The sequence below is a fragment of the Lotus japonicus genome, chromosome 1 (assembly GCF_012489685.1).
Source record: "Lotus japonicus ecotype B-129 chromosome 1, LjGifu_v1.2".
In the NCBI taxonomy this organism is placed as follows: Eukaryota; Viridiplantae; Streptophyta; class Magnoliopsida; order Fabales; family Fabaceae; genus Lotus; species Lotus japonicus.
In genome coordinates this window covers 99,159,595-99,173,667 of record NC_080041.1, presented here as the reverse complement: position 1 = coordinate 99,173,667, position 14,073 = coordinate 99,159,595, and the positions used below count along the sequence as shown (strand labels likewise).

Genomic DNA, 14,073 nt, shown 5'->3' with positions numbered 1-14,073 from the left:
AATAGGGATTTGGATTTGGTGCAGTCCACTGCACTGCAGTCACAAATCCACACCGTTCAATTATAGTCCCAAACGGCTGATATGTCTAAAATCTAAATTAATTAGATCAAAAATATGGACCGCCCGATTAGGATTTTAATCTAATGGTTCATATTGTGTGAATGCAGTAAATGCGGGGGAAAAAAACGACTCCAGTGAATCAAGATCCTAAAAATAGCAGTGTATCAAAAAATTGTGAACATGAAGAAAGAACAAATCTATAAGCTCAACTAAGGGAGAATAAACAAGTGAACAAACTCCATTATTGTTGAGATGATAAAGAGCATATAACTACTATATACACATGGATCTGTTCATCATGGTTGTACAAAAACACATGATTAAAAAAGTAAAAAGAATAATAAAATCCTCAGACATGCACAAGCCTCCCTATAGATATTTCTAACCTCTATCTACAAGTACACTTCCTGATTCATTGGATTAGCACCATGAACTTATTTGTTAGTAAACCAGCACATAAATGCAGTTTTCTGATCCCGCCACAATCAAATCCAAGGGAAAGAATGAATAGTCCATAAGCATGACATGACCATCAGCCTGAGGTCGAACCCGCCCAAGAAGATTACTTCAGCAGGAAACCATGAGTTACCAAAATCCAGATATGAAATATATGTTCACTTTCATTTTTCTTCTTCATTTGTAAATGATGCAAGTTTCTCTTCCAGGTCTTCCACCAAATCTTGATATTCCGTAAATGATGGATGTGACTGTAGTGCATAGAGAACAGGCAGGATATGAAGTATATATTATCAGCCAATTTGGATGCTAAACTAGGAGTACTTATCAGAGCTAATCCAGTACTTTTTTCTAATAGATAAGGTCCAATAAGTGTTCTTTAGTCCGTATCCAAACGGGATCCTACTGCCATGACATGACTATAGTTTACATCAAGAAAATTAAAATCGATGATACCTGAAGTGTAGTGTTGTAGGCTTTCCATAACCGAACATCGTGACGAAATAAGTCAAAAAGAACCTGTAAAATCTCACAAGAAGAATACACTGTTAAAAAAAGTGGACCCTTTCTAGAATAGCAAAAGATCCATAAGTGACAAAAACCATTGTTGTGTTCATTTCATGTAATGTAGAAAAGGATATATACGTAAAAATAATTTCTATATGCTTTCCTCTTCAAAGAATATGAAAAAAAATATATATATATGATTATTAAACTTCAGTCGTTGATATTTTCTCAGAAGATAATCCAAATTGAAAGTAGTTGTAGAAGAGGAAGGTATCTACTAGATAGGCTAGTGATAGTAAGGTATCTATAAGATAAATCTGATCAAGCCTATAAAAAAATATCGAATTTCCTCTTTGGTTTAAATTAACTTTCAAAGCATCTTACAATGAGCTTCTTACAGTTATGTACACAGAAAGAGAAGAGGGAGGACAAAGGGCTCTATAATAAGTTCAAAACATCAGAACTATTATTCTTGTTAGGTGAGTGGTGTAATTGGGCTAGGCTAGTATATGTTTGACCAAGAATTATAGTATGAAAAATATTGCATAAATGCTTTGTTTTATCTCATCTAATATATAATCACATTATTCAGAATTTCTTTCTCTTTCTCTGCTTTCCATTCTATCCCTATTATTTTAACAGGACTGTTGATGAAATGTTGTCACCATAATTTCAGATCTCAGTGCAATGAACCCCGAACATACCTCAGAACGTCTTAAGAGGGTAGCCAGGACAACTATCCATTCCTTAAATTTGACAGAGCACATATGAGCAAGGAGAAAATCAGCATCCAACCGGCTCTGTAATGTTTCCATTTGAAGCTGATAACACAAGATAAAGATAGTGTTCGTTAATGGAGCAAAACAAAGCTAAAGAAAAAAAATTATAATAAATATAGAAAGCTCCTCCAAATGATCAAATACTTTGAATCATTACAAAATTCAAAATTGGCTTCAGAAGTGAATTAACACCCTTCTGAAATCTTAATCATGACAAGGTTTATTTCAGCATTATGAGCTTTTTTCTGTACAAATTTTTTTTTATCAATGAAAAGTAGGGAAGCACAACAATGAATAGACATCAGGACACCTTTTAGCGCATAACTGATCACATTTGTTAGGTTATACCAGCAAAACTAACTAGTAAATCAAAGCCTAAAAACCAAAAGGGCACCGTTATACCAGGCTAAAGACATAGCTTCCCCCAAGTGTATATAACTAGGACTTCAGCAAATAAAACATTAAGGAAAACATTTTATGCATCATCCAACATCCCCTGTATAAAGAGGGAAAGCAATAATAGGCCACTGAAATTTAAAACCAAATAAATGAAGTCCATGGAATAGTCAGAATGGAAGTTTTGTTTTCCAAATTTTAAAATATGAAACCTTTTGGCTTATTAGTTCAAACCCTGAAGCAAAACTGTCCAGCCGAGCACTTCCATATCTTTCGCGTTGTAGATACTCCTACAATTGATAGTCATCCATTGATCAGTTTAAACACTAGAAGAAAATTATCTTAAGGGGATTAGAACAGGTTAATCAGCAAGGCTTTCTTACCACTAAATCAAACTGAGTGCCTTTTACAAATGCAACAAGCTTGGAAAGCTCTTTGCCTGACATCAGGTAACTAGCATGATTTTCTAAAATATTCTTAACCGAGGTAACATGAGCACTTTGCTCCTTGAATGAAGAACTGCTCACAAGAAAGTTAATTGTTAGTATGATTGCGAACTTCAATGCTCTGGGACAACAGAACAATCAATTCAATGTAGAGTAAATTAACCTTTTATCCAATGCTTGCTTCCGCTCACTAGAACGAAAAAGAAAATAGCCTAAAAATCTGGGAGAAAAATTATCTGAATCGTTGGATGCTTGATCATATTCCCTACCGGATCTTAGCAAGAACCTTACCTAAGGACCCAAAACCAAATAGTTAAGTAAAAGGAAAAGGTCATGATCTATTGTATATTGCTTGACCAGCTAAAATGATAATCAGATAGTGCTTCAAGACAATACCAATTCCCCAGCAAGCTCATATAAAGATTCATCAAGTGTTGCCTGCATTAAGTTGATAATTCACATCATTTATGTGGCTAGAATTAAAAAAAAAAAAAAAAAACTAATTGAAGTAATTGAACTCGAACCTGCAATAATCGTAAAGCACAGTACTGACTAACAGCTGGACCTTCAAGTTTAGCAATTACCTGTTACATTTGAGATGAAATGAACTTGATCATATGAGTATATAAGTATATATATATATATATATATATATGTGTGTGTGTGTGTATAGATTCGCATCACCAGTTTGCAGACAGAAACTAAGGAAACCATTAAGTCTTGTTAAGCAAGCCTGTAACATTTAATACAAATACCAAATAAAGTGCAACATGTGTGGTTCAAACAACAGAAATTTTGGTTAACCAGAGAGAAAGCTTAAAAGTTAAAACCAAATAATTTTTGGAATTCTCCCCTTCTTCACCAATTATGCAATGCAGCTCTCAAATCATAATGTGTGTCAATCAGAAATGTAGAAACCTTGACATGAATATAAACTTGCTAATTATGTCAAATATTAAATAAATAATAGTAATTTATAGGGAAAGACTGATATACTCCCTCTCCCTCTCCCTCCGTTCCTAATTATATGACCTAATACAAAAAATTGCGTTTATTAAGGAAGCACTAAATGTGTCTAATTAGTGTATTGGTTTTAAAAAAATGCATACATTCTTCCATATGTATCCTTTGTCATTTTCTCTCACTAGTAATCATTGCATTAATGGTAGGTGGTAATTAAAATTTTGGAAATGAAAACAAACAATTAATGTAAGGGGTATATATGGAATAGTACAACACTTTTTGCTAGATTATTGTAAAAGGTCCTATATTTAGGAACATGAAAAATGTAAAACTAGGTCTTATAATTAGGAACGGAGGGAGTAAGAAAGAGAAGAAATATAAGAGAAGTGATTCTTACAAGTATATAGCAAGCTGCAGTGCGGTACCATCTACGTTGAAAGCATTCCTCAAACAATCTATATAGAAACCAAAAACAACCATTTACACATGAAAACACAGAAGTGGAAAAAGCATTATAACTTCTACTAACAGCCAAAAAGGAAATGAAATTCAGATGACTTTGCAGTAAGGAAACAGCATAGCAATCATTTTAACAGTAAAAGGTAAGCCTATTTATTATATGTCAGATACGTGCAAAAAAATATTAAATTTGGCATCAGTCCATTCTTTTTTTAGGCTAAGTCTTAAAATATATAAAAAAAACAGTCATTTGATAAATAAATATTTGAATTTTTTTTCAAGAAGTTCAGTTTTCCTTGGTTCACTTAAAGTTGAAGCTGAACTATGAAAGGTTTTTCAGAAAAAAAGGATTTTCATTATGATAACATATCCAATTTGTCCTATAGTGCTTTTTCACGCAATAAAAAAGTTTCACACTTCCTTTCTATCTGTCCATTCATGATGCCTAAAACTCAGGAGCAAGAAAAAAGGAAACATAAATTGTCAAAAGGACGAAATTTAATAACTGAAATGATAGAAAATTATTGTCACACAAGATAATAGCTCTCCCAAGTCCCAACGAATGTCATGTCAACATTGTAGAAAATAGTGTTTTCTATATATTCTCCATGATTTCATGTTTTTAAAGACTTGAGTACATTTCACATATTAATCATAGCTGAAATCAAAATGAAAAGCATAGATGTTTCAAAGACATACTCTGTTGATCTTCCAGCAGCAGAGAACAAATCTGCCCAATGACGACCATCAGTTTTTCTTGCGACACTAACAACAACATCAAGGTACTCTGGAAAATTTCGGATCAGATCACAGGTCTTCTCCAAAAGAGTGCTTTTTCCATGTTTGAGAACTGAGTTCTGGTTCTTGTTTACATTCGGCCTGAGGAAATTGGCATGAAAGTTAAACAGCCACGACAAAAACAAATTAGCAACTAAGTATTATCCACGGAATTTCTGCATTCATGAACAAGCAAAGGAAAATGCAAAGAAACTATAGCCAAATCCCAGTTGGCCTTAGCATCATAGTAAAATAGTGTCTCAAATCATAGGAATGACAGGGTCATGAGATATGGTCCTATTGATCTTATAAATTCGGGCTTTGAAAGCTATTTTCAAAGTGTATGTGTCTATACGTTTTGGGCAAGTCTTTGTAATAAAAGAAAACTAAAATCCTGATCCACACAGCGAATATAATTATGTTTTTACCAAGATAGTGAAGAGATCTCGTATCTAGAGGTTCCAAAGAGTGCACCCTCACTTAAGAAAGCCGCTAAAATGAATTAAAATAGAATATTTACATGTTAAAAAGCTCCTAACATCGAAGGTTCATAATCAAAAGAGAGATATTATATCCCCAAATAACTGAGATTGTCCTAACATGTTAACAAGCTGCTAACATGAATTAAAATAGAAATATAGAATACTTGAACATTTTTTTCTCCTTATATAACTGAGATTGTCCTCCCCCCTCCCCAAATATTTTCCAAAAACGCCCCCATTTTTAGCCAGATCAAGGGAACTCAGTTTCCCATGATGATGAGTTCATTTTATAACTGGCCAACTCTTAAGTGCAGCCTACCAATACATGCTATGTGCAAAGAATTGGCTAAATTATACAACAAGAACTAAAGAATCCCCTTGTAAATTTGGCAGAAACTTTGCCTAGCCTGGCATGCGTCGAAATTCAGATATTTCATTGATAGTCTGAAACTTTTAACATTGCCAAACTAAAGTACCTGGATATATCAGCTTCAAATACTGTAAAAAGAAGCCACTCTAGACAATGTGAAAAATGAGGCTTCTCTGCTGATAGCTCCGCCAGCCTTAAAGCTTCCTCAATTTTGTCCCTCTAGTAGACACACAAATAAATAGGAAAGAATCACACAGGTTACCCTTTTTCTCTGAAGAACAGACTTCATTGCGAGAGCCAAGCTAAGTTAAAAGATTAAGGTTGGACAACACCCCAAAAACAAAAGTATTAAGAAAACTGTCATAGACCAATTATCTCAAAAGCAAGTTATTGAGTAAATAACACACGAATGGTTTTATATTACTTCTAACACGACCCCTCACGCAAGAGTTCACTTTGGCTTGAAGAGTGGATAATGCACAGGCCCACCTGCAATGTGCTGAAATTCAACTTCTTTTTTTATTAGAATAATGGGGCAACAAGAATCAAACTCTAGACCACTGGGTCGTAGAGGCTTTGATACCATGTCATAGACCAATTATCTCAAAAGCTTAAGCTCTTGAGTTAAGGACGCATGAATGTATATTATACTTCTAACTCAAGAAATCCTCACCAGAAAGATAAAAAACGCTAATACGTTCCATCTGGCGTGAAAACAAGGATTTCTATTTCACAAATCCTCTTAGGTCATGTTAAATTATTTTATCAAAATCTTGATATGTTTTTGTTATAAAAATAACATAAAACCTTCCATGTGTTTTCACCAATGCACCTAACAGCTTAATTTTTTGGAATAGTTTAATAACATGGTATCGAAGTCCCTATGACCAACAAGTCTAGAATTTGATTCTTGTCGTTCCCATTATTTGAGTAAAAAGTTGAACTTTAGTACAAAATTGATGGCCCCGTAAATTGTCCACGCTTCAAACCCAAAGGGTTTTTGCGAGAGGACTGAGGAGCGTGAAATATTAATATACAACCATTTATGTATCTTCACTTAACATCTGAAACTTTTGATATATTTGGTTCATGGGAAGGCAGTGTTAGCAATTCTAACCACCTTCAAATTTACTCAATGTAATACCTGAAGAAGATGGCGGAGAAGGCAGTGCAATATTGTTTGCGCTTGAGGAGATGGCTCAAAACATGGGAATTCTGCACTTGCTGAAAATGACAATCTCTGGGAAACACCAACAACTACACCAGCATTTGGAAGAAGTCCCAAAGGGTATACTTCACGATCAAACTCCAGCTCCGGATCCAACTAATAAATTGAGACCCAAGTGAGCAAATCAACTGATTCTAGTAGAATAAATAAATGACTAATTTATTGAAGTTCCTTCAAATAGCCTAAAGTATTATTTTTCTTGACAATTTCCATATATTTAGCAGAAAATTTGTGAGATGATGCAGAATTTGTTCAGTAAAGGAAATAGAGAACAAGGCAAATGTCTAGCCAGGTGCTCCACTAAGGGGGAAACCATAGTATCAGATCAAATATTAATCCAACACATACATGCATGCATCACAGGGATTATGGACCTTCTGTAGCATGTGATTCTTTATAATCAGAATATCAACAAGAGAAATAGTAGCAAAACTCATGAACAAACCTTTTATGATTGATCTATTTCTTCAAAAGTCAATACATTTTCCTCGTAAATTGATTAAAAATATTAAATTTTAAAATTTTACATAATAAATCAACTATAGGATTCAAAACAGTGTGCTAGTACTCCTCTATCAACAAAATGCATCTGAAGGAAAGAAGTATAAAATCTAATACTAAGGAAAGAAAATTTTAAAACAACAAAAAGAAAGTATTGTGTTACATGCAGCCTACTTGGAGCCTGTTTGGATGCGGACCAAAGAGCACTTATTGGAGCTTATCTAGTTCATTTTTCAGTAGAAAAGGTCCAATAAGTTCTCTTTGGTCCATATCCAAGCGGGCTCTTGATTATAAACATTCTATCTGGCTAATTAATATCCAGACCTGCAAGAAATCCTCCTGCTTAAAAGAATTGGTGCCTGGAGATGGATACCAAACCTGCAACAATGAACTTCCACGTAAAAAACTATCAGAAAATAAAAAGGAAATACGCTAGAGGGTAAATCAAAGTCATATGAACCTGGTAAATTTTAAGAATTTGTATACAGGGAATAAGAAAGACCATAACAGTTAATCACCTGCATGCCTCGATGACCATAATCTAACCATGAGACTTCCTCAATCAAATTTGTTTTATCCTCAGACTGACCACAGGTGACCCAAAATAGTTCAACTGAATCAGTAAGATTTCTCTCCCGTCCATCATCCAAATCAAGAAGCGAAAGCTCGCCATTTGTCCTCAATATCAAACATCTAGAACAAGTCATTTTCATCAGTAATGTGATATAAAGAATTCTTGCATCCTGGTGTGTCCATCGCAGTATTCTAGCTACATTTTTATTGGCACGAACACTCTAAGGTAATCAATTTCTTCATGATGAATTATTAATAGGAAAAAACATCTTGGCTTTAAGAAGAGCCACAAAAACAATAAAGTTTAGAAGGGCATATCAATTCCTATCTCTGCCCAACAAGCCCAGAACTCAGATTTAGACTACTAGACAACCATATATATATTTACATTAGCATGACAATCATTATATGGGAAACTAAGTTTGTAATGCATTGATTGTGACATTTTACCTTGGACCATTACAATTAGTGAAGGGTCAAAATAAATTGGAGAATGGAGAAAGGGATGCTTTAAAAAGGGCATTACCTTGCTGGCTCTTTTGTTAATGAGTCTGATGAAGATGAAATGTAATTGTTTGAAATAGATTCTCTTGGAAGTTGATCAGGAATGAAGCGCATTGCTGCAGGATGGCTCTTGGCAGTCATAATTGAAAGTTCTCGTACTGCAGAAAGCTGTTTGTCATGTTATCACTTAAAAATGTATAACAAACAAAGTTTTACCGAAGAAACTTCACAGAGAGAGAAAGAGCATATCAAATAACATTATGATCTAAATAAAAAAGGAGACAAACTAGTTAAAAGTATGCATTTACCTGTAAATCTGGATTTCCTGATGGAGTTAGTTCACCAAGCAACTTCACATAGAATATGTGGACATCAAATGGTCTATATGTGACCAGTATATAATCTTGGTACACATCCATCACCATTGGTTTAGCAAGCAATGGTTTTCGACAGAGCAATGAGCTTTGATCAAGGTGATATCTTGGGTAAAAGAGCAATTCATACCTGAGATAAATACGGAGACCTAAGATATCTTGGATTTCGAACAAAATGGTTCCATATGTTTCATGATACTGCACTACATGTTACAGAAACTACAGTTTTAATGAGTCCTAGAATTTAGTTTTTATTTTTGGGTTCAACGAGAAATAGATTTTAATAGCAAAAGAAAAGGAAAAAAAAATTAAAATCCTCTAAATCAGGCTTTTCCAGGCATGTAAACTGTTACCAATCAGCTATGAAAGATATTTTTCACAAACAATAAATTTGCAAGTATCAACCACAATACACATTTAAGCAAATAAAAGTATCTCACGTGTTGGAAGAATCAATATGGTTGCAGACAACAACAATCTTCCCCAGCCATAACAAACCTTTACACTGAATCTTTTGTTCCTGGGTAACATCTCCAAATACTCTCCATCTTTTCAATCGTATATCATACAATATCAAACCATGAAGACCAGCAACAGCTAAGTACATTCCATCCTGGCTAGCTGCCACATGTTGAACAGGCCAGTTTTGTGAAATATAAGAAACCTGCGCAAACTTTAAACTTTAGAAGTGATGTTTATTCAGTTATGATCACATGTTCAAAGTTTGAAAATCAAACACATAACTGGAAGTTTAAGATGTAGCATCTTAAGTTCGTCAGTCTCTTCTGACTGCACGATGAGTAACCGGTCTTCCCCATAAATCACTTGCCGGATATATGTAGTGCCTGAAACACCTCTGCTAAGACAGCATTTTCCAAATGAGAAAGAAAGGATTCTCTCTGAAGATCCCTCTTCAATAGCATAAAGTCTATATCCATATTCATCCCACTGCATCAGTGAGGTACCACCCATCAATGGTTCATATTTACAGTCAGGGTTTGGCTTAGCAATTGGAGAAGATACAGAACTTAAACCTATTTGTCGGATTGTAGACATCAAGCGACACCCAGAAACAGACCAAACTGTAAGCCCTCTTAACTTCCACCCAACAGCAAAAGCAGAATTATCAGGTGTCCAAGCAATGTAACTAACAGGGCCAGTGTCATCCATTGAATATCTGCAATATAGTCATAATAGCATACTTCATGTCAGAACCAAAGACCATCTTAATGACATTGGAAAGTTCCAATACACTGATAGGATAGAAAAAATTATCACTACAGTATTATTTCTGACACTTAACGCGCTTGCATTCACTAGACGGGAGAAATGTGATTTTATTACGATGAATGGGGCTGGAATAAATTAAAATGTGCTGATCTTTCCCAAGTAGATTACTTGTGATGATAGTATTTAAAAACAAACAAATGACTAAATAAAAAGGAGACACTTAGGATTGAGGAACGCATGACACAATGTTAAACCATAATATTACGTATTATCTTCTGGAGAACTTAAGCATCAAACTTGGAAAGAAAAATCAGAAAAAAGTTCAATATGATGGCAATTCCTATATGCATATCCAAAAAACTTACCCCCAGTCATACAAAGAGACCGCACGCATAAGTGATGTTGATTCAGCCAAATCATACAACTCAACTATTCCTCTTCTGGTACCAACAGCAAGAATCTGCTGATCAGGGGCAACAGAAGCACACACAGCATCCCCACAAGCCAACCTCTTTTCTGCTTCAATACAGTCAACTTGCTTTAAACCTTTCTTACTTATGGAACACGAGACAAGTTGCCCATCAGAATACAAGACAAATAGCAACCTCAATGAAAGGCAGAGTTCAAGCTGATTGATTTCAGCACTTCTAGGACTAATGTGATTGGACATAGAAACTTTCGGTAGGCTTTTAGGAGAAAGACCATTCTCTAGATATTGTGGTGTTTGAGAGTCGCCAAAGTTAGCACGAGGATATGGATCAAATTTAAAAGCCCCATAGAACTGTATAGAAGATCAGAAAAATATTGTCATACACAAAAACAGAAAAGATAGCTGAATACTGAGTTGAATATTGTTGTTGGTATATCAGTGAACGTAGGAAAAAGGTTAAACTAGGGTGCAATGTCTAAAATTGTTGAGTCCTCCGTGTTTAAATTACCTCCCCCTTCCAAGACATACTGTACAATGTTCCATCAGAAAGTCCAAGCAGCATATGTTTGTTATCACTAACAATATTGCTCCTGGCAAAACAATTGTATAAAGAGAAATATCAAGATCACACAGAAAATGGCTTCAAATTTCAACTATTATATACAGTGAAAAGCACAAAACTTTGACACTCAGGAAGTATTAGGAATTACAGTATGATGAATTCAATACACCATACAAGTTTAGAATACAGATAAGGCCAATGGGCTAAAAGAATTCATGTAGACACTCAATTACTACAATAATTAATGATACACAATATGACAGATACCAATAGTTGATTAGTAAAATATTGGCAGTATAGCATAAAATCAAATGGATGCGGACTTTGTTGAAGCACGTAATCTTCAGAGCTTATATAATATTTCTTATATTTTTTCCATATAAAATATCCAAGTCCTCTACTTCTCTTCGCGGTTCCTACTTATCAACAACAAAAGTAGCATGGTACACCCATTTTTTATGATAACTGTTAGAAATATAATATAACAATCATTCAGGTGTCTTCAATCAACAGCTAACACTAACCATCGTATATGTAGTGCGAAAAGCTTTCTTATGTGAGAATGAGAGGAGTCAATCATGATCATAAGACTATGCATGGATGGTGAAGATTAAAAGTCTTTTAATGGTCATACGATTAAAAGTCTTCTAATCGTGACTTTTAAAAGTCACGTGACTTTTAAAAGTCACATGACTTCATGTTTTAATCGTTGACTATTCATGATTAGATCCAACAATTGAGATTTGTTCCTCATTTCACACTGGATACATCCCTTAAAAATGCCATGTGCGTGTGTACACACAAAACCACGAATATGTCTTTGCCTAATAGTTGATTTAAAACCTAGAGTTCCACCCATGCCACCCTCATTCCTTAATGAAATTATGAGTTTCAGCACACAGTAAGTGGACCAGTCAATGTATTTGTGATGGTTGGTTCATGACAATAACCAAGAAACTAAGTAACTAACATATATTTTCCCAGTTTCATAAAACGGAAAATTATTTCATTTTCTAAACCATAATTACGAAAACAATCTTATCCAATAACAAGGGGACTCGAATTCATATTCCATAATCTCTTCCTGTAGTAGTTTTGTTCAATTGCATTAATTCAAATAGACGAAGAAAGCTATAAATAATACTTGCAAGAAACCTACACGGACAAATTCTTCACTGCAAAAGGAACTTGCTCAGAAAGCAGAAGAGATATAGTAGCTAGGCACAAAGCAGAGGGTTGTTTCCCACCAATGTGTATTCTTTTATCCAAGAATTGGACCTTGAAAATGTGAAGATAGAAAGAAGATGTCTGCAAACAGAGAAATCCAGAGGAATCAGGAACATAACCAGCAATTTGTCGCTCACAGGATGACAGGAATGAAATAAGATACTTAAAACGCAATATTAATTGTAAGAAATGAATTCTTAGCAGTGTGAACAAAATAAAGGCATGAGATGAAATTGATGTTAGAATGCCTTAAAAATAGGATATGAATAGGAATAAACTGATATCACGGTAAAGCTAGAAAATATGCAAGTAACAAGTTCCAATTGTCCTGAGTTCGAATACAAGCTGATCTGAATCCAATAAATCTAATCTAATCAAAATGGGTCTCATCTCACAACATAGCCCACTACTAATCAGAAAATTTCAGTGCCCGCTTGCTAACATGAATAATAGTATTTCATTTGCATGCAGCCTACAAAATTTATAACCAACGTTCAATTTTTTACAACAAAAAACAGGTAACGAAACATGTGTACAACTTAAAGAATAATCAAACAGTTCACGAAGCAAATTAAAGATGTAACAGAGAGCTGGAATGTATAAAAAATTGGTTGTCCATTTCATAAATCACACTGATAATCACATACCAACAAGCTAGCAAACTTACAAGAATAGCAATTAATTTGGCATCAGGGCTCCACACGGCCTGCAAGTTTTCTCCTTCCCTCTGCAATGAATCTGAATCTCTCTTGTACTTCCCCAATCTCACTCTATGCTGAACCAACAGAAAATCCAAAAACACTGTTAAGACCACAAACACCATCTTCCACCCCAAAAATCACAGCAATTCAACCCATTGCACCATGAAACCCACTTCAACATTCTCCTCAATATTATACACAAACTCCAAATGCCCACATTACAGAAACTAAGCTCCTTCAAGACCCAGTTCATATTTTCCCCAAAAAAGTTAAATTTTATACAAAAACTCCACCATACAATTGAATCTACGCACAAATCCCAATGCCCACATCATAAATTCACATGCAAACTCCAACATACCCACATTGCAGAAACTCATTTCCACGAAAACCCATTTCAAATTTTCCCTAAAAAACAAAACTCCACACAAAAATCCAAAGATAGAATAAAAAAAATGCACGGATCCATGTACCTGGGAAGAGCTCCAAAGTTCAAAGTGAGTGGGGGAGACAACAAGCAACACTCGATTGATGAGTTTGAGATACACAATCTTCTGTGCTGAGGGACACAGTCCTTGCTCAAGAGGGATGACCTGAGGCCACCCATATGCCATATACATCTTCTTCTTCTCCTTTCTTTGTCGTTGTTGTTGTTCTTCTTCTCAGATTCGCTTCAGATCACTGCAATCGATCATAGATCTAGAATCTGTAGATGGGTGTGAGGAATTGCGAAACCAAGATCACAAGCATTGATGCAAATGTTTCAGCTTGGATCCACGATTTGGATTTGGGATTGGGAAGAACCGAGTTCAACTACAATGCCAACCCAACACTGAAAAATAAAATAAAATAAATTTTCGTTTCTGCTAGGAAATAATTACAATAACAATATTAATAGATTTTTTTTTTTTCATGTCATAATAATAGTGATAATAATATGTATAATTTACACTACAATAAATATATACTCGTATATTGTGGGTAATCTTGTCAACTTCACTTGTTACTAGAAATTAAACCCGTGCGTTGCACGGGTTCGTTTTTAATT

At 34.7% G+C, this 14,073-nt stretch overlaps 1 protein-coding gene across 1 annotated transcript; it reads right to left on the bottom strand.

The window, feature by feature from the left end:
- Positions 1 to 241: 241 nt before the first annotated feature.
- LOC130728283 (uncharacterized) lies at positions 242 to 13,870 on the bottom strand. Its single transcript, XM_057579712.1, has 23 exons — positions 13,499 to 13,870; positions 12,992 to 13,099; positions 12,257 to 12,405; positions 11,044 to 11,125; positions 10,471 to 10,886; positions 9,620 to 10,052; positions 9,316 to 9,539; positions 8,810 to 9,005; positions 8,524 to 8,669; positions 7,943 to 8,117; positions 7,749 to 7,802; positions 6,840 to 7,019; positions 5,802 to 5,914; positions 4,766 to 4,945; positions 4,005 to 4,062; positions 3,169 to 3,228; positions 3,041 to 3,082; positions 2,808 to 2,935; positions 2,582 to 2,717; positions 2,411 to 2,488; positions 1,728 to 1,844; positions 973 to 1,035; positions 242 to 767 (listed from the first exon to the last, which is right to left on the bottom strand). Exons 1-23 carry the CDS (start codon positions 13,643 to 13,645, stop codon positions 681 to 683), a joined length of 3,372 nt encoding a protein of 1,123 aa, XP_057435695.1. The 5' UTR covers positions 13,646 to 13,870; the 3' UTR covers positions 242 to 680.
- Positions 13,871 to 14,073: the final 203 nt, after the last annotated feature.

Excerpts from the sequence above, each read along its gene's own strand:
- LOC130728283 (XM_057579712.1), bottom strand. The coding sequence starts at position 13,645 with ATGTATATGGCATATGGGTGGCCTCAGGTCATCCCTCTTGAGCAAGGA. Across the intron at positions 13,100-13,498 it reads AACTTTGGAGCTCTTCCCAG|CATAGAGTGAGATTGGGGAA; the intron begins GTACATGGATCC and ends CTGTTGGTTCAG. Across the intron at positions 768-972 it reads CCTACAACACTACACTTCAG|TCACATCCATCATTTACGGA; the intron begins GTATCATCGATT and ends TATGCACTACAG.